This window comes from Octodon degus, unplaced genomic scaffold (assembly GCF_000260255.1).
Source record: "Octodon degus isolate 3935 unplaced genomic scaffold, OctDeg1.0 scaffold00123, whole genome shotgun sequence".
NCBI lineage: Eukaryota > Metazoa > Chordata > Mammalia > Rodentia > Octodontidae > Octodon > Octodon degus.
Window position 1 is genome coordinate 827,451 of NW_004524699.1, and position 16,743 is coordinate 844,193.

At 60.8% G+C, this 16,743-nt stretch overlaps 2 protein-coding genes across 5 annotated transcripts; one reads left to right on the forward strand and one right to left on the reverse strand.

Annotated features, from left to right (window-relative positions):
- The first annotated feature begins 994 nt into the window (after positions 1-994).
- On the forward strand, positions 995-13,378 carry Man1b1 (mannosidase alpha class 1B member 1). Of its 4 annotated transcripts, XR_002817930.1 has the most exons (14): positions 1,029-1,238; positions 1,713-1,821; positions 2,406-2,542; positions 5,084-5,238; positions 6,526-6,635; positions 7,485-7,670; positions 8,160-8,308; positions 8,605-8,793; positions 10,276-10,466; positions 10,695-10,815; positions 11,196-11,393; positions 11,471-11,602; positions 11,981-12,254; positions 12,339-13,373. XR_002817930.1 is itself a non-coding variant. In XM_004640371.3 (13 exons), the coding sequence occupies exons 1-13, from the start codon at positions 1,128-1,130 to the stop codon at positions 12,182-12,184; spliced, it is 1,992 nt and encodes a 663-aa protein (XP_004640428.1). In that variant the 5' UTR covers positions 995-1,127; the 3' UTR covers positions 12,185-13,373. The 4 variants fall into 4 exon arrangements, 3 of the variants coding, with proteins under 3 accessions (XP_004640428.1, XP_023556313.1, XP_023556314.1); XM_004640371.3 differs by having other exon boundaries at positions 995-1,238; positions 11,981-13,373; XM_023700545.1 differs by having other exon boundaries at positions 12,020-13,378.
- Positions 13,379-13,402: 24 nt separating this feature from the next.
- Positions 13,403-16,494, reverse strand: Dpp7 (dipeptidyl peptidase 7). The gene is made up of 12 exons (XM_004640506.2): positions 16,255-16,494; positions 16,038-16,177; positions 15,767-15,930; positions 15,448-15,583; positions 15,295-15,376; positions 15,047-15,213; positions 14,875-14,935; positions 14,508-14,626; positions 14,274-14,430; positions 14,131-14,195; positions 13,833-13,903; positions 13,403-13,730 (listed from the first exon to the last, which is right to left on the reverse strand). The coding sequence occupies exons 1-12, from the start codon at positions 16,466-16,468 to the stop codon at positions 13,598-13,600; spliced, it is 1,509 nt and encodes a 502-aa protein (XP_004640563.1). The 5' UTR covers positions 16,469-16,494; the 3' UTR covers positions 13,403-13,597.
- Positions 16,495-16,743: the final 249 nt, after the last annotated feature.

Here is a 16,743-nt window from a genome sequence, read left to right on the forward strand (position 1 = left end):
GCTGGGATGGACTCCGACGTTTTCCTGTTTGCGGCTCCGGGGTCTCAGAAACTTCCACTGCTTTGTCTTCCAAAGTCGTAACAGTATTTTCTGACAGTGAATTTTTTTTCCAGCCAGGGTCTTACTCTACAATTCAGGCTGGCCTCCAACTTGCATTGATCTTTCTGCCTCAGCCTCGAGTGGTTAAGATTAGACGCACACTGCTCCACCTGGCTCAATAGTTTCTGGAGCCAGGGTACCACCACGGAGTTTAGGCTCTCCTGGAACTCTACACAGCCGCGGTTGGCTCTGAGCTCACGGCGATCCTCCTGCCTCAGTCTCCCAAATGCTGGGACTGGCCTCCGCGGCAGGGGCAGGGGCTGAGGGGCACGGATGGCGAGGACGCGGGCCACCGGCGGGCCCGGGAAAGCCCTCGTGCTCAGCTCCATCGCGGCGTGGGGTCGGAGCCGCGGGCCAGCGCGCGCGCCTCGGGTGCCAGGGAGGGCCTGTCGCTGGGGCCGCGGGGGCAGCGTGTGCGGGCTTCGCCGGGAGGTGCCTGGAAGCAGACACCAAGCGGGACGCGGCCGGTCTGCGGGGCTTGGGCGCGCACGGCAGGGCGGGCACAGGACGAGCGCGTGGGCGCCCGCGCCAGGGTCTCGGGGTGCACAAGACTCGAGTCTTGAGACTGATTTCCGCGTGGGCCGCGCAGGAGCCTCGCCCGCCCGGAAACCCGGTCCATCGCGTGCGGCCTCGCGTGCTCCTGGCGCGCAAGAGCACAGACGCGCGCCGCCGCCGGCCCCGGAGTCGGCGCGCGGCAGAAGGGCAGACTCGCCCGGAAGCGCTGGGGCGGCGCGGCACGCTCTGCGGAACCCGGACGCAAACAAAACCACGTCAGCCGCAGCGGCGACGCCAGCGCGTAGACGACGTGCGCAAGAGACGTGCGCACTGCGCGGCCGGGAGCAGGGCGCACGCTCCGAGGGCCGCGGCGGCAGGGCGCGTGCGCGGGCTACCCGAAGGCAGGGCGCGCGCGCGGTGCGGGGCCATGGGCGGGGTGTGGGCCCGGCAGCGATGGCCGTCCCCTGCGCGCTTCGGGCTCGGGCTTCCTGAGGCCGCAAGCGAGCGCGCTCTCGAAGGCCGGCAGCGTCGCCATGTACCCCCCGCCGCCGCCGGCGCCTCACCGGGACTTCATCTCGGTGACGCTGAGCCTAGGCGAGAGCTACGACAACAGCAAGAGCCGGCGGCGGCGCTCGTGTTGGAGGGTGAGGCGGAGTGGTGCCGCGGCGTCCTCCGGGAGCGGGCACTGCGCGGGGCGCGGGCCTGCACAGGCCTCGGGGGGCTCTGGCGCCGCCCCGACCCCGGCGCGGTAGCCTGAGGCCTTCAGTACAGCCACTTAGCCTCCGCGGGGTGTCCGTGATCGTCCGTACTGAAGGTCGCGTAGGCACAGTAGGGCCGGATCCCAGGCATCGAAGGAGTCGTTTTGCAACGTCCGGGCGACCGGGGCAGAAAGGCTCCGCGTGCTTTGCACTGTTAGTGCCCTGGAGCCGCGAGGCCTGCCCTGCGGTGCTGTCCAGCAGGGCAAACCCGGCCGGCCCTGAGCTTTCCCGAACGCAGAACAGATGCAACCGACCTGGGGCCTCTCTGAAGAACTTGCTGGTCTCCCTGAGTCTGTGACAGTGGAAGAGGGTCGGTACTGCCACGTTTCAGTAAGAAATGTCATTCTCTGCCCTCCCTAGAAATGGAAGCAGCTGTCGAGATTACAGCGGAACGTGATTCTCTTCCTGTTGGCCTTTCTGGTTCTGTGTGCATTCCTGTACTACACCCACTTGACCAACCGGTGGAAAGGTACCAGAAACACCAGGCGCGCCTGAGGCTCCTTGGGCTAAGGGCAGATGCAGTCACAGTCCGTGTGACGACAGCTCCAGGAGGCATGTCTGGCCACAGGGTGGCAGGAAGTGCGGAGGGGTGGGAAGAGGGACCGTGAGCAACCTCCTGACTGTGGCACACAGATGACTTTGGTGCCGGATAGCTGCTGTCCCTAGTCTCTCTCCTTCAGAGAAGGTCAAGCGTGAGCTTGAACACTGAGTCCTCACCATTTCTTTACTGCCCAAGCAACCAGTGCCATGTGTTGGAGAAGCCACTCCCAGACTTCTCTGAGCTGGTTGCCACTAGGGGAAGCCTTGGTTTTCTGCAGGTTTGCAGACAGACTGCCTATTGGCGCTGTGTTGTGCTCTCTGGAGTAGCCACTGGAGGGGAAACCTTTGGGGGGTGTATAGGACACACTGCAAGGGCTTTGAAAACTATGGGATTCCTTCTCTCTGGCCTCACATCCATAAATTTTCAGAGCCCACCTGTGTAGCCTTCCTGTGTGACCCTCTTAGCCTCCCCGGGGCTGTTGGCACTGCTGAGATGAAGGGTTCTCTCTGCAGCTTTAGGTGGAAGCCCCACAGAAGGGGAGAGGCTGAGGGTGGAAATGCCTGGACCGAAACCTGCAAACCCGCCCGTCTTACCAGCTCCTCGGAAGGCAGACGCCAGCCCAGAGGGCATGGTCACGATGTTGCTTCAGGTACCTGCAGCTAGCGCTCTGTGGAGTCTCTGGGCTCTGGTCTGAGCGCTCTAGGGTAGGCGGTACTGCTTCGGGCAGGCCAGGCGCAACTCCTATCCTGCCGCACATACTGCATATTTCCCCTCACAAGCCCTTGTGGTGGGCTGGCTGCATGAGTACTGGGGAGGAGAGGCACCGTCGCCTGTGTTACTTAGACACTCACTGTGGCTGGCTCCTGTCTTAGATGGCTGCTATATAGTGCTGAAGACCTGTCTCTTGTCTTGGGGCTGCAAGCTAAGAGGAAAGACAGTGAGAGGCCAGCAGCACACAGAATCAGGTTGGTGGCATAGCCGTAGGTTGTGGTTGGAAAGGACAGGAGTTGGGAGACAGGAAGGAGCAGGAGCTGCAGGCTGGGGCAGCCCTCTGAGGACGCCTCTGGCAGGCTGAGAATCCCGGCTGTGGTCAGGATGGGCAGAGCAAGACTCAGCCCCTGACACTCCCCAAGCAAGGAGAAGCAGCAGCTGTATTTCCAGAAATGAAATTCCCACAGGGCTGAGTCAGGGAGCAGGTGTCTGAGGGGGTGTGAGCATCGAGAAAGTGTCACCCGAAGTGTCAGAAAACGGCCAGAGGACATACGTGTTGACTTGAAGCCACGTGGTGAGTGGGCATGCAGTGTTGGGGCCTCAGGAGGGCAGGATGCAGGGAAAACATGGCTGTGGACACTTTGGAGACCCGCATGATGGAAGGACACTCGTGGGACAGGGATGGCAGGTGGACAGAGGATCCTGGGCAGGGTGAGGACTGAGGGAAGAGTCTGGTGACATGGCGATGCTACTAGGCCCTGTTAGTGGTGCCTGGGAGGCAGTGGGGCCCATCTGTGGGCAGGTGCACCAGGGTTGCCAGAGAAGATGGTGTGTGTTGTCTCGCAGGAGTGGAAAAGGCCCAGCCTTGGCCTGGGCTACTGGGCTGGGACATTTGGGGTGTGGGAGTAGGGAGCCTGGAGTTCAGAGATGGGACAGAGGCAGCAGAAGAGCCAGCAGCAAGCGTACAAGTGACGGTGGCTGGGAAAAGCAGGGACTCGCCCAGTGTCTGCCCCACACCCTCAGGTCTTGGATATTGATCAGTGCCATCCACGTGGCCCAAGCGTGCCCAGCTGACCTGGCCTCAAGGCTCCCCTCGCAGCCAAGTCCTGGGTGCAGCCGCACGTGGCTGGAGAAAGCTGCCTCCAGGATGGCTCCGAGCTGGGAGTGGCTTGGGCTCTTCCCACAGGCCAGGGGTCGAAGCTTAGAGGGTCTGTTGATGAGTTTGAGGCCACTGTCACTTCAGGTGGGGTGCTGCTCTTTCTGCCTGAAAGAGGCTGTCATCTTCAGATTGCCGATGTTCTGCTCAGGTGACAGGAAGTGCAGAGAAGCAGGAGGAAGCTACAGGTCTGCTGAGGAAAGTGATATCTGTGTGGCTGGGCCCTGTCTGGTTAACCCCATGGTGGCAGAGTCTGGGTTTGAAAGGCCAGGACAGCCCTAGCCCGTGGCATGTGGTGCACAGGGTTGCGACGCTGTGGGGTGCAGAGCATGTGTTGGATGAAGTCTGTGCACAGGACTTTTCCTGGAGAAGCTGACCATCTGAGGGCCACTCTGAAGCACACAGTACGCTGGTTTTAGCTTGTGTTTGGAGGCAGGTGTGTGTGCTCTGCACTTCCTGTCACCTGGGCGGAACATCTGGCAAGCTATAGATGACAGCCTCTCTCAGGCAGAAAGAACAGCACCCCATCTGAAGTGACGGTGGCACGAGGGTTGGCGCCTGCGTGGGTTCCTGTTGCACATGACAGTATTTCCCACGAGGCACGTCTGCTAGCTGGGTGTCTGGGGCATGGCTTTTCTCATTGTACCATGCTGTTTGTGTCCTAAGGATTCTGTCACCACTCACAGATAAGCTGTGGGCGGGGCTTTGGGCCTGCGGCTGTGGAATGACTTGGGGACAGGGTGGGACACCCCTTGGCTGGTGGCAGGCCTAGGTCCTTGGTCTGCCAAGCATGCTCACATTACCTGGGCATGGTGGCTCATGCCCATAATCCCAGCACCCGGGAGACTGAGGTAGGAGGATCATTGTAAGTTCAAGACCAGCTGGAGCTGCAGTGAGTGTGAGGCCAGGCTGAACCTGAGACCCTTCCTCAAAAAGACAAAGCACCACCTGTAGGCAGGTGAGCTGTTGTTTGTTTGGTTTTTTTTTTTTTAAATTAATTAATTTATTTATGTGTGTGTGTGTGTGTGTGTGTGTGGCCGGCCAGCTCAGCCCACCAGGGGGCGGGGCTGGCTGGCATGTGGTACTGGGGGATCGAACCGCGGTCCCTGTGCTTTGCTAAGCTTGTTGTAAGTAGGTGCTTTAGACCACTGAGCCATCTCACCAGCCCAGGTGAGCTGTTCTTATTTTAAGTTTTTTTTTTTATGTTGTTGTTTGTCTTTTTGAGACAGGGTCTCACTATGTAGTTCAGGCTGGCTTTGTACTCACTTTGTATCCTGGGCTGGTCTTGAACTTGCAACATATGACTCTGATTTTTTTGTCCAGAAATCTCGGAAGCATATCCGGCGGGGACCGCCCCGTCTGCAAATCAGGGCCCCTGATGTAGACTCCAAGGACAAGACACAGGATGAGGATAAGGAGCAGGTGGCTGCCCCGCGGGACACTCACCAGGAAGAGACTCCACAGCGGACAGTCATCAGGTACCGCAAGCAGGGCACGCGAGCGGGTTGACTTCTCAGTAACAGGCCGGCGTCAGGGCCTTCATGCGCAGCTTGCATCTGGTCCACTTCGCACTTTCCCCTGGACATGGGGTCTGTTTTGTTAAGTTGTCTTCATTAAGATTTAATTATGCAGACGCATTTCTGGTTTTTTGAGGTGGGTCTCTAGTTCATTCAGACTGGCCTGGAACTCACTCTGTGGCCAGCCCAAGGTGGACTTGAGCTCCTGGCAGTCTTTCCACCTTAGCCTCCTGGGTGCTAGGCCAGTCCCATTTTTAAGCTTAGAGGTCGGAGCCATTCCCATCTGTGACCCCTGTTCCTGGTGGCTTTGATGTGGTGGGTATAGGGCCGAGAGTGGGAGTGAGGCTCAGGCCTGCCCCAGGTGGCAGGTGGCTGACAGATGGACAAGTGCTCGCTAGCCCCTCCCTCCTGCACCCCTGACCAGGCGGGAAGCAGAGGCCACGGGCTAGATGCTGACAACTGCCAGCCCGTCCAGTGCCCAGGGATCAGCATGCCCCTGATGCCGCCAGAGGCACCAGCCACATTTCCTGCCTGATGTTTACTGGAAATGGTCATGGCTGAGACATAGGCTGGGCACCCTGCAGTCAGGCCCTGGCCCTACGGCCTCCCAGCATGTCCACCCTGGGAACCCTCCTGAGCAGTGTCCAGGGCAGGCCAGGTGAGGGCATGGGAGCCCCTATCTGTGGATGGAAAGGGGCGACCCCCAGAGGCAAGGGCACTTACGCCGCGCCACCGGGCTCACACATCCAAGATGTGGTCCCCGTGGAGTCAGGATGCATCTGTCTCAGCTGGAATCAAGCTAGCTTGGGCTTTCCGAGAGATGCTGTGGCCAGCCTCCACAGGGCTAGCTGCAGTGGGGCTTCAGCCCCTCCTGTCCACTGGCCTAGAACAGACCCACAGCAGGGACCGAGAGGGGCTTCCGTGTTGGGTTGGGGCAGTACACAGAGTAGTTACACAGCCTGCAAGCCCTTGCGGGGGTCCACTGCTTCTCTCTTGGTGGCCTTTCTCCCAAGCACCGCTGCCCTTGTGCTCCTTGCACTCCGCTCTCTGCCCTCAGGGTCCTCTGTGTCAGAGCAGCCCTGGTGGGGTCCTTCCACAGGCAGTCACTTTGCTGGAGCCATCGAGACTGACTGACTTTGCCAGTTTCTCTGTCCACCTGTGACTGGGGCACCTTCAGAGCTGGCATCTGCTGGGCGCGGGTTAGGGTTCATGGCAGGCAGAGCCTGACAGCCCTCCACTCTCCTGCAGCTGGCGGGGAGCAGTGATCGAGCCGGAGCAGGGCACTGAGCACCCTTCCAGACGAGCAGCCGCCCCCTCCATGCCCTCCGTGCCCGCAGCCAGGATGCAGAAGGACCTTGGTGAGGAAGCCCTGCTGCCTGCCTCCCCAGTCCTGATCCCAGCCTGTTGCACTTGCCCCTCGGCCTCCTGGTGGCAGTCTTGGCACCATCTGCATGCCCGCGGCAGGCAGGAACTTTGCTGTAGCCTGTGCTCGGTTCGGCAGGTTTCATTTCATTGCTCCGTGTTGGGCCAGGTTGCACCTTCAGTCCTTAGGCACAGGACTGTCCCTTTGCATGTCCCTGCACCAAGGAGTCCTCGTGTGGCAGCTGTGTGTGACGGGCCTCCTGTTCTCACCACGCTCTGTGAGGTGCGAGTGCCTCCACAGCCCCACTCTAGCCAGGCAGCAGCCCAGTCCTGGTCGTGAGCGGCACCTGCTGTGCTGCCGCCGCAGCCTCCGCAGGCTCGGGGCACCAGTCACGTCAGGTGGCCGTGGCCTCAGGTATGTGCTGTGACGCACCACTCACCGTGTGAGGGAGGAGCTTCCCGGGGCACTGGCTGACAGGATGGGTGTACAGCCAAGGACCCGCTTGCTGTCCACATCCATGTGGTGCTCCGTGAGTCCCGGGGTCATGTTTGTTGCTTTGTTCTGCATTGTGGGGGGTAGTGTCTGTTCCCCTAGACCAGACGTCCTTGTGGCCTGAAAGGCTGTGTCTGCCCACCCTATGGTGAACCCCAGTGCTTTGGCATGTTGGGGCCCCTTGGTTCCCAGAACCCCTACTCTACTTGGCACCCCGTGCTTCTCTGCTCCACACGCACACTGTAGTTACGTCCCTCCCTCTGTGCTCCCCTGGGACCACAAGGACCCCACCAGGATGTCTCGTGGGCCCCAGAAGCTGCAGTGTCCTCACTGCCTGTGCTCTGCCCTCCAGGCCCCCCAAATGCGCGCCAGAAAGGGGTGATCGAGGCCTTCCTCCACGCATGGAAAGGATACCGCAAATTCTCTTGGGGGCATGACGAGCTGAAGCCCGTATCCAGGTCCTTCAGCGAGTGGTTTGGCCTGGGCCTCACCTTGATCGATGCCCTGGATACCATGTGGATCCTGGGTCTGAGGAAAGGTACTGGCGAGCTTGGTGTGAGCAGCGTGGGGTTGTGCCAGGGAATGGGGAGTGGCGTGCTCCTTGTGTTCGGGTCCTACCTGGTGCCTGCCATCCAGGGCCCACATGGAGCGGCCATTCCCTGGCCTCCTGGAAAGCTAATGGTGGACATCTCCAGTGTGTTCTGCAGGGGGCAGGAGGCCCCGGTCTCTGGGGTGTCTTCCCGGGGCTCCCGGTTCAGCTAAGTGGGCAGGGACCTTGGTCTTTCCAAAATTGGTAGTATTAATAGATAGCTTGAGGGCCACCAATGACGTACTCAGATGCTGCGGCACAGTGCTTATGGGCCTACCTGCTGTGTTTTCCTGTTCTGCCTGCGTGGTGACAAACTCCGGGTCACCCTCAGGTGCAGTAGGCTCTGTTACTACAGGGACAGTTCTCTCAGGAGGAACATGGAAGGTGCAGGAGAGGGACAGATTATGAGTCTGCTCCAGAATCCCACTTTTGTTACAGAATTTGAAGAAGCCAGGAAGTGGGTGTCAGCGAAGCTCAACTTTGAGAAAGACGTGGATGTCAACCTGTTTGAGAGCACCATCCGCATTCTGGGGGGCCTGCTGAGCACCTACCACCTGTCGGGGGACAGCCTGTTCCTGAGAAAAGCTGTGAGTATCTTCCACAGGCCACGGCCTCCCTGCCCCATGCCTTAGAGGGAGCCCGTCAGGGTGTTTCTTCCAGATCTTTCTCTCAGTGCGCCTGTTTCTTCCGCCTGTGGGCCTGCCCCCAGCACTGTTTCCTCGCATGGCGCCCTCAGGGAGAGCTGCCCGGTGCTGCCCAGAGCTCGCTCACGGCGTGTGGGCGTGGGAGTCTGCTGAGCCACATGTGCCCACTTACAAAAGTGGGAATGGGCAGAGGACCTGGGGACCTGGAACGGTGATCCTCTGTTGTGCTTTTGTGCCAGGAAGACTTCGGAAACCGGCTGATGCCTGCTTTCTCCACGCCCTCCAAGATCCCGTACTCTGACGTGAACATTGGCACTGGGGTTGCACACCCTCCCCGGTGGACTTCAGACAGCACAGTGGCTGAGGTGACGAGCATTCAGCTGGAGTTCCGGGAGCTCTCGCGCCTCACCGGGGTTAAGAAGTTCCAGGTGGGGTGTATGTTCCAGCTGGACGTGCTTCCTGCAGGGCTGACCCTCCGGGTTACAGGTGCAGTGCGTGCTGTAACGCGTGCCTGCCGCGTGTGAATCGGCTCTGTTATTACTGGTTTGTTGTGGGGGGTTTTACTGTAAGAAAGCGCATGCAGGGGCCAGGGAGATGGCTCCGTGGAGTAAGCACTTGCCTGGCAAGCGCAAGGGCGTGAGTTCAATCCCCAGCTCTGCCAAAAAAAAAACCCAAAAAAACCTTTAAAAAAAAAGGGGGGGGAGCCGGGGAGATGGCTCAGTGGAGTAAGTGCTTCCCTAGCAAGCGCAAGGGTCTGAGTTCAATCCCTGGTTCCGCCAAAAAAAAACAAACAAAAAAAAACACATGCAAAATTTAGCATAAGCATTTTTGGTTGTGTGGTTCTGTGGCATGAAGTACGCTACAGTACTTTGTGCCCGTCGCCACCAGCCATCTCTGTAGCTCTCTTGTGTGAAACTTGAGTGTCCCTATTAAACAGAACCCCACATTCCTCTCCTGGGCCCCACATTTCTGCCCCATTGTTTGTCAGTTATGTGCTGGGCTTTTTAAAAATATTTTTGGAGACTGGGTGTGGTGGCGCGTGCCTGTAATCCCAGCTCTTGGGAGGCTGTAAACAGGCAGATCACTACCAGTCCAATCTAGTAGTGAGACCCTGGATACCCTGTAGACCCTTCCCTAAAATACAAAAAAAAAAAAAAAATTGGGGGGGCCCAAAATCAAAGCCAGGACCTTGTGCTTGCCGTTCAGACATGAACCTGCAGAGCTGTGTCTCTGACACTGATGTGCCGGGCCCTGTAAGCACAGACTCCGCAGCACTGGTCCTTGGCACCTGGCCCCTTTCCACATTGCTGTGGGCTGAGGTGCTGACCTGCCCTCCTCGCCTGGGGGCATCATGCTTGGCTCCTCGCCCTTAGTGGCTGCTTTCAGTTCACCTGCAGCAAATGAGCCTGCTCGGAGACAGGTGCACAGATGGCTGCTTAGGGGGCCCTGGGCTCTGGACACATGGTGGTTCTCTTGGTTCCGTGGTGGGCAGCCTGCTTTCCCACATGGTTGTGCCTTCCACCAAAGCCACCCCTCGCAGAGCCCAAGCCTTGCCTGTCTTCATCAGTACTTGTTATTTTCTATGTTTTCATGTAGCCAGCTTCATGGCGTGAGGTGACATCTCATGATGGTTTTGACACCTTTTCCCCAATGCAGTGACATCAACCACCTGTTTCTTCTCTGGAGGAATGTCATTTGAGTTGTCCCATGTGGGTGGCCAGGGATGGAAGTCAGGGCCCGGTGCACAGGCACGTCATTGAGGTCTCTGCTCAGTGTTCACAGGCAGCTGGGTGTGTTGTCCCTTGTCACGGTCCTCACGTGGCTCTGGGAGGAGTGGTGCTGACCTCAGACTCAGCAGCTTTCTGCAGACTGCTGCGAAGGTTCCCTGCAGTAACCGCTCCCTGTCGCAGGAGGCCGTGGAGAACGTGACGAGGCACATCCACTCGCTGTCTGGGAAGAAGGACGGGCTTGTGCCCATGTTCATCAACACGCACAGCGGCCTCTTCACCCACCTGGGCGTGTTCACCCTGGGCGCCAGGGCCGACAGCTACTACGAGTACCTGCTGAAGCAGTGGATCCAGGGTGGGAAGACAGACACACAGTGAGGCCCCTTCTGCTGCCCGTGGGCCAGACCCCTGCTCCTCCTGCCCCTGTCCTGTCAAGTACCTGCAGCAGTGCAGGTTGGGTATGCACGTGTCCCCACTGTGCCCTCGTGGGTGAGGGACCATCCTGGGCCGTGCATGTGGCATCTGTCTGCATGCACAGGCGGCCCAGCCCTCGGCGTGGGCACTGGCGTGGCCGGGAGAAGCTGACTCGCCGGTGTCCACAGGCTGCTGGACGACTACCTCGCAGCCATCCAGGGCATCAGAGCACACCTGCTGCGCCGCTCCGAGCCCAGGAAGCTCGCTTTTGTTGGGGAGCTTGCGCACGGCCGCTTCAGCGCCAAGATGGTGAGTCATGGGGGCTGGGCTGGGCTGGCAGGGCCTTTCTTGGTGGCCTCCAGGGCTCCTGGGTCCACATGATAGAAGGAACAAGGAACTTGGGCCAAGAGATGTGAGTGCTGTGGGGTGGACTTGTGCTGCCGACCCGCTGACACACCAGCGTGGCAGAAAGAATTGGGGCTCCCAGAGCCAGCTCTCCTTCCTGGATGGCTCCTTCGGGTGCCTGGAAGGCAGCCATGGCTGGCAGGGGCTCAGGAGCCCCCGGGCAGATGATGGGCCTGGGCCCTTATCCAGCTGGTGGGAGATACTCTCCCCAGGGGTGGGCTGGCAGGCTGTAGGGCGGGCCATCAAGACCCGGATCCAGTTGTGAGGAGCCCCTCTGATTCCAGGACCATCTGGTGTGCTTCCTGCCAGGGACGCTGGCCCTGGGTGTCCACCACGGCCTGCCCACTGAGCACATGGAGCTGGCCCTGGCGCTCATGGAGACCTGCTACCAGATGAACCACCAGATGGAGACGGGGCTGAGCCCTGAGATCGCCCACTTCAACACCGTCTCCCAGCCCAACCTGAAGGACGTGATAGTCAAGGTGCACCTAGGGGCCACACTTGGGGGGGCTGGCACCCGAGAGCTCGATTGTGCCCTGAGCATCCCCTCTGCCCCCAGCCAGCTGACAGGCACAACCTGCTGCGCCCCGAGACCGTAGAGAGCCTGTTCTACCTGTACCGTGTCACGGGGGACCGCAAGTACCAGGACTGGGGCTGGGAGATCCTGCAGAGCTTCAACAAGTACACGCGGGTAAGTGTTGGTCCCACATCATGGGTGTGGGCTGCACCCTGGGGTGCTGCTGCACAGGCAGGCCGGGCCTCTGGCTGTACCTCAGTTGTGCACAGCTGGCGGGGGTCGTGCCTTTCTGGGAGGAGTCCCCACTCGGGTCCATTCCTGTCGCTCACTGCAATACCACCACACATGCCCTGATCCAGTCGCTGGCTCTCTGCATGCTGGCCTGGGCCTGAGGCTTCCTCCAGCAGCAGCTGCCCTCTCCCCACTGGTGTGAGGCACTGGGCCCTGGATACCCCTCAGTCCAGGCACTGCATGCCCAAGCCTACGTTGGAGCCAGAGCCCGGAGTGGCATCTGTCGCAGGTGGCCACACTGAGGCCCAGGCTCTCGTGTAGGTCCGCTCGGGTGGCTATTCTTCTATCAACAATGTCCAGAGCACCCACAAGCCGGAGCCCAGAGACAAAATGGAGAGCTTCTTCCTGGGGGAGACCCTGAAGTACCTCTACCTGCTGTTTTCCGATGATCGAGACTTGCTCAGCCTGGATCGCTATGTGTTCAACACCGAGGCCCACCCCCTGCCCATCTGGAGCCCTGCCTAGGGGTGGCTCCTGGCCTGCGCCTGCGAGGAGGGAAGCAGCTGCCTTCCAGGGCCTCCGGTGTTTTCAGAGGCCCTGTATGGTGGCGGCAGCAGCTGCTGCGTGTCCCTGTGTTCCTGGCCATTGTCTCTGCCTGGGTCAGCAGGCACCAGGTTCAGGGTGACCAGTCCACGGGAGCCTCTGGCTTCATCCTCGACAACACTCGAATCCTCAGTCCCGACACCCGTACATCGTCTGTCACCTGTTGCTGGGAGCCATGTGCTGGGCCCTGGGCTGCTTCAGCCTCATGCGCTCTGTGAGGAGCCAAGTGGCAGTCTGTGGGGCAGCCGAGCCTCTGCCGAGTGAGCAAGCGCAGGGTGTTCTGCCTGGAGGGTCAGGCCGCCGCGGCCTGCTGTGCTGTTTACATGTTGGACTCAGGGATCCTCTTGGCTACTCTGCAGGGCCCAGGCTGCCAGCTGGGGTGAAACTTCCCTGCTGGGTAAGGGCAGCACACTGCTGTGAGTGTGCCTGGGAAGTGAGGGCTCAGTGCAGGCGGGAAGAGGCCTGTGGAGTCCCTGGGCCCGCAGCTCTCAGGGCTGCTTCCTACTGCGGAGGAGGCCCCTCGCCCTGGGCAGCACCCGCCTGGAGTGGGGTCTTTGTGCCTTCGTGTGGTCCTCCTCTTCCTGGGTATCACGTCTGGGGCAGCACTGCCCCCACCTCCAGGCTGGGGCGCCCCCCCCCCCAGCATACCCTAGTCCCACGTGACCCAAGAAGCCTGTGAGTGGGGAGGTCCCTCTCCCTAGAAAGCCAGAGCGTAGGCCACACAGGGCCGGGCCTGGACAGGGCTGCTGTGTGACAGGCCCCTCCAGGCAGGTTCCAAGGTGGGCGGGGCAGGACCTGTCCTCCAGCTACCTACAGCTTGGTGTCTTGGTGGCAGCCCGGTTACTCCCGGGACAGCAGGTGCCCCCAGGCTTCTTGGAGACTCCAGGAAGCACTGGCCCTTCCCGCACAGAGTGGCTATGCCGAGCCCTCCTGGGCCAGGCTGCAGGTGGGCAGCCAAGGACCCATGTTCCTCTGGTGGTCCGCCTCTCCCACCCGCGTGCTGTGAGGGCAGGGCGGGCTGAGGCTGGGGGCTAGCTGGAGCACTCCTGCTGCGCAGGGCGCCAGTGCTCAGCACGGGGTGGCCGCGGTGCCCCTGTGCACGGCACTGTCATCACGCAGATACCGACCTCAGCACTGAGGAGTCTGTGCTTTATTAAACGTTTATTGGTCCAGCAGGTATGTGCAGTGTCTGCTCCCACCTTGGGGCCTTGAAAGGGCAGGAAGGGTGTGCCTAGCCTGGCCCCACGTGTCCACCCAGCCACCTGCCCTTGTAGGGCCTCCAGAGGCCCCGCACTGAGTTGGTCTCTGTGATCCACAGGGAGCCCCTGGGTCCCCTCAGTCCTGCTGGCCTGGGCTGGGGGGCAGCTGCTCCTGCTGACCCCTCGCTGCCTTTACCCACTCCCCGATGAGGCTCGCCTCCAGCTTGCGCACTTCCACGACCGACACAGGGTCCTCCGTGTGAGACGCTCTGTGAGCAGCAGAGGTCCACTGGGCATGGGGCCTGAGACGTGAGCCCCTCAGGCCCGCCCAGCCTGCCCCCTCCCGGCTGGGGACCGGCTGCTGCACTGACCTGAGGTCCAGGTGGTGGGCTCCTCCCTTGATGGTGACTGCGACCACAGACTCGCTAAGATTACTGTGTATCTGTGGGCAGCAGGCGGGCCTGCCATCAGGCGGGGCCCACTAGTGCAAAAGCAGCGACTCGGGGCAGTTGAAGCCTCAGAAGTCCCAGAGGAAAGGAAAGGTCATAGGGCCAGACATGAGCCACAGTACACAACAGAAAGTGGGAGGGGAGACCAGAGAGCTCAGCACAAGGAGGTAAGACGGGTTCTTGAGGGAGGCTGGCGGTGGGGACCCCAGCTGAGACTCACCCCACCACCAGCCCAGGGGTCCAGGTCACCATTGGAGAAGATGATGTTGCTGACAGCCTTGAGGTCTAAAGGGACACAGCAAGGACAGTGAGGGGCCGATACTCATCTAGAGCTGAGTAGGGCAAGGCTGGCCCGGACCTTACCGCTGCCCCCAAAGCTGGCCTGCAGCCAGCCGGGCCGGGGCCACACTCCCCACGTGTCCAAGCAGTACTGCTGGCGGACCTCCTCGGTGAACAGGAGGACAGGGAACATGTCAGTCACATTGTTGCTGTTGAACGTCAGGTTGATCTCGGTGCAAGCCTGGGGGTGCCACGTGAGGTCAAGCAACAGCACGCTACCCCCTACCTTACCAGCCCAGATCACCCAAGCCCAAATACCTGGTAGTCCCAGGCCTGGGCATCAGAGCCAGTGCCACAGCCAGTGGGGTCAGCGCAGCTGTGGAATAGCTGGTAGATGTCGTAGCAGTGCTCGGTGCCAGAGGCGTTATAGACCAGCCCTGGGGAGGAGGGGTGTGGGACAGCAGCCACTACCCTGCTCCCCCTCAGAAGAGCCTGCAGGGGGTGGGCTCTGCCATCAGCGATGGCTGGCAGCCAGGGAAGCCCCGTGGGACCTCATGCCCTGCCACACTCCATCCCTGCCTGCCCAGCCCCTGCCCAAGTAGCAGGGAGCAGAACTAGAAGAGCACAAAGCCCAGGCCAGGGCAGTGCCGGTGCCCCACACGAGCCCCACACACAGCTGGCGCACCTGCCAGCACTCGAAGTCCTGTGATCCTCTGGGCCTCGCTCAGCAGCTGGTCACAGCCAACCTGGTTGGAGGGACGGCAGCATGCCTCACTTGAGGCTCTGCCAGCTCCACGCTTGCTGACCCCCAGAGGAGGGCTGGGGCTGTTGGCAGCCTCCCCAGGCACGGAACTTACCTTCACAGGGTTGGCGGGCAGATGGGCCAAGAAGTCGGTTGGGTATGGGTAGTCCATCATGGCCAGCACGGTGAAGGCGTTGCGAGCAAACATGAAGAGCTGCGTCAGGTCCCCTGGGCCCGAGAGTGACTGACAGGTCCCAAACTCCTGGCTAATCTGGTCGTAGGCTGCAGGAGAGGAGCAGGAGAGGAGCAGAAGTAGAAGCAGGGGCAGGTGGGGCAGCAGGTGAGGGTAGTAGCTCTGCTCACCTCCCTGCAGAAACAGGTCCTTGATCTGCTGGAAGGCATCGCGCACAGCCTGGGCACACTTGGGGCTCTGGTTGTAGAAGTCCTGGAGAGGATACGGCAGCTGCTGTATTTCACAGCTGGACTGGCCGGGGGCACCCCCAGATCGCCACTCACCACTGTGACGTCCCGGAAGAACTGGTAGGAGTCGCCAAGGCCTGCGACAGCTACGATGGGTGCACTGGCCGCCAGCGCACCTGCCACTAGGTGGGGGTACTTCATCCTCATGTAGGCGCTGAGCATCCCGCCGTAGCTGCCCAAGGGAAGGGGCCCCTGAGGCTGGCAACCCAACCTGGGCAGGGCTGAGGGTCCTGGGACCCGCTTCCCCTTTCCTGCCTTGGAGGTCACAGATGTGGCCTGGAGCCCCAAGGGAAGTCAGAGAGGAAAAAGCCCAAAGCTGAGCACCCCTCTGACGCCAGGGGAACCACGGACCCACCTCCCTCCAAAGGCAATGGCTGGGGCATCCTGGGCACCAAGGTCCCTCCGCAGGGCTTGCAGCAGCACGGCGAAGTCAGCCAGCGCCTGCTCCACGGTCAGCAGCTGCATGTACCCGCGCTGTGTGGACTGCGCACCAAACGGAAGCGACTGCCCGTAGTACCGCTGCATGCAGGGGGACAGCTGAGCCTGTGCCTGTCGCTGGGCCCCTATCATCTGGCCCCCCGCCGCCAGGCCCCAGGCCCCGGACCCCAGGATGGCCCAGTACCCACATGTTCTGCAAAAACAAGCAGGGCCTCCTGTTGCTGCGCCAGCTCGACTAGGAAGCCAGAGTTGTTGGCGAAACCCCATATGTCGCCTTCGTTCCCCGTGTAGAAGAAGATCGGGCCCTCGGGCTGCTTCCAGAACTTGTCTGTGGGAGGCAAGGTGAGGCCAGAGCCAGGGACGTGGGGACAGGATCTAGAGCTACGGGACCCAGACGCAGCCCACCTGAAACCAGGAACCGCTGGCTGAAAGTCTTGTTGCCAAAGCTCTCGAAGTTGAAGTGATCCAGGAGTTGCTCAAAGTAGTACTCCTGGAACCCAGGGTCGGCACAAAACTGGGCGGGCGGGCTGCCGGCGGGCTTGGGGCTCCCGAGGCCGCACAGCGCCAGGCCCAGCAGCAGGACAAAGGGGCACACTACGTCCCCACGCTGGGCACACATGTCTAGCTCAGAGACCAGCACTAGTGATCACGTGCGTCGGGTCATGTGACCAAGGGTTGCCTCACGTGATAGTCTGGGTGGGGCCAGCCTTGAACCGCACCAGAGCAGAAGCCCGGCAGAAGTGCTCCTCTCACTAGTTCTCTCCAAAACTGCAGGTTCCTAGGCACTAGCCGTGTCCCATAGAAACCGTCACCATGGAAACCGTAGAATCCTGGAATGCTCAGGGAGCCTTCAAAGGAACCAAGGTCCCTGAGATTTCAGACCGCACCCTCCCC

Bases quoted from the DNA above. Each gene is read 5' to 3' on its own strand.
- Dpp7 (XM_004640506.2), bottom strand. From the start codon at position 16,468: ATGTGTGCCCAGCGTGGGGACGTAGTGTGCCCCTTTGTCCTGCTGCTG. The intron at 15,214-15,294 runs GTGAGCAGAGCT...CCTCTCCTGCAG, and splicing joins GGACCTGTTTCTGCAGGGAG to CCTACGACCAGATTAGCCAG. The intron at 14,431-14,507 runs GTATTTGGGCTT...TGGCACCCCCAG, and splicing joins CCCAGGCCTGGGACTACCAG to GCTTGCACCGAGATCAACCT.
- Man1b1 (XM_004640371.3), top strand. From the start codon at position 1,128: ATGTACCCCCCGCCGCCGCCGGCGCCTCACCGGGACTTCATCTCGGTG. The intron at 1,239-1,712 runs GTGAGGCGGAGT...TGCCCTCCCTAG, and splicing joins GGCGGCGCTCGTGTTGGAGG to AAATGGAAGCAGCTGTCGAG. The intron at 1,822-2,405 runs GTACCAGAAACA...TTCTCTCTGCAG, and splicing joins CTTGACCAACCGGTGGAAAG to CTTTAGGTGGAAGCCCCACA.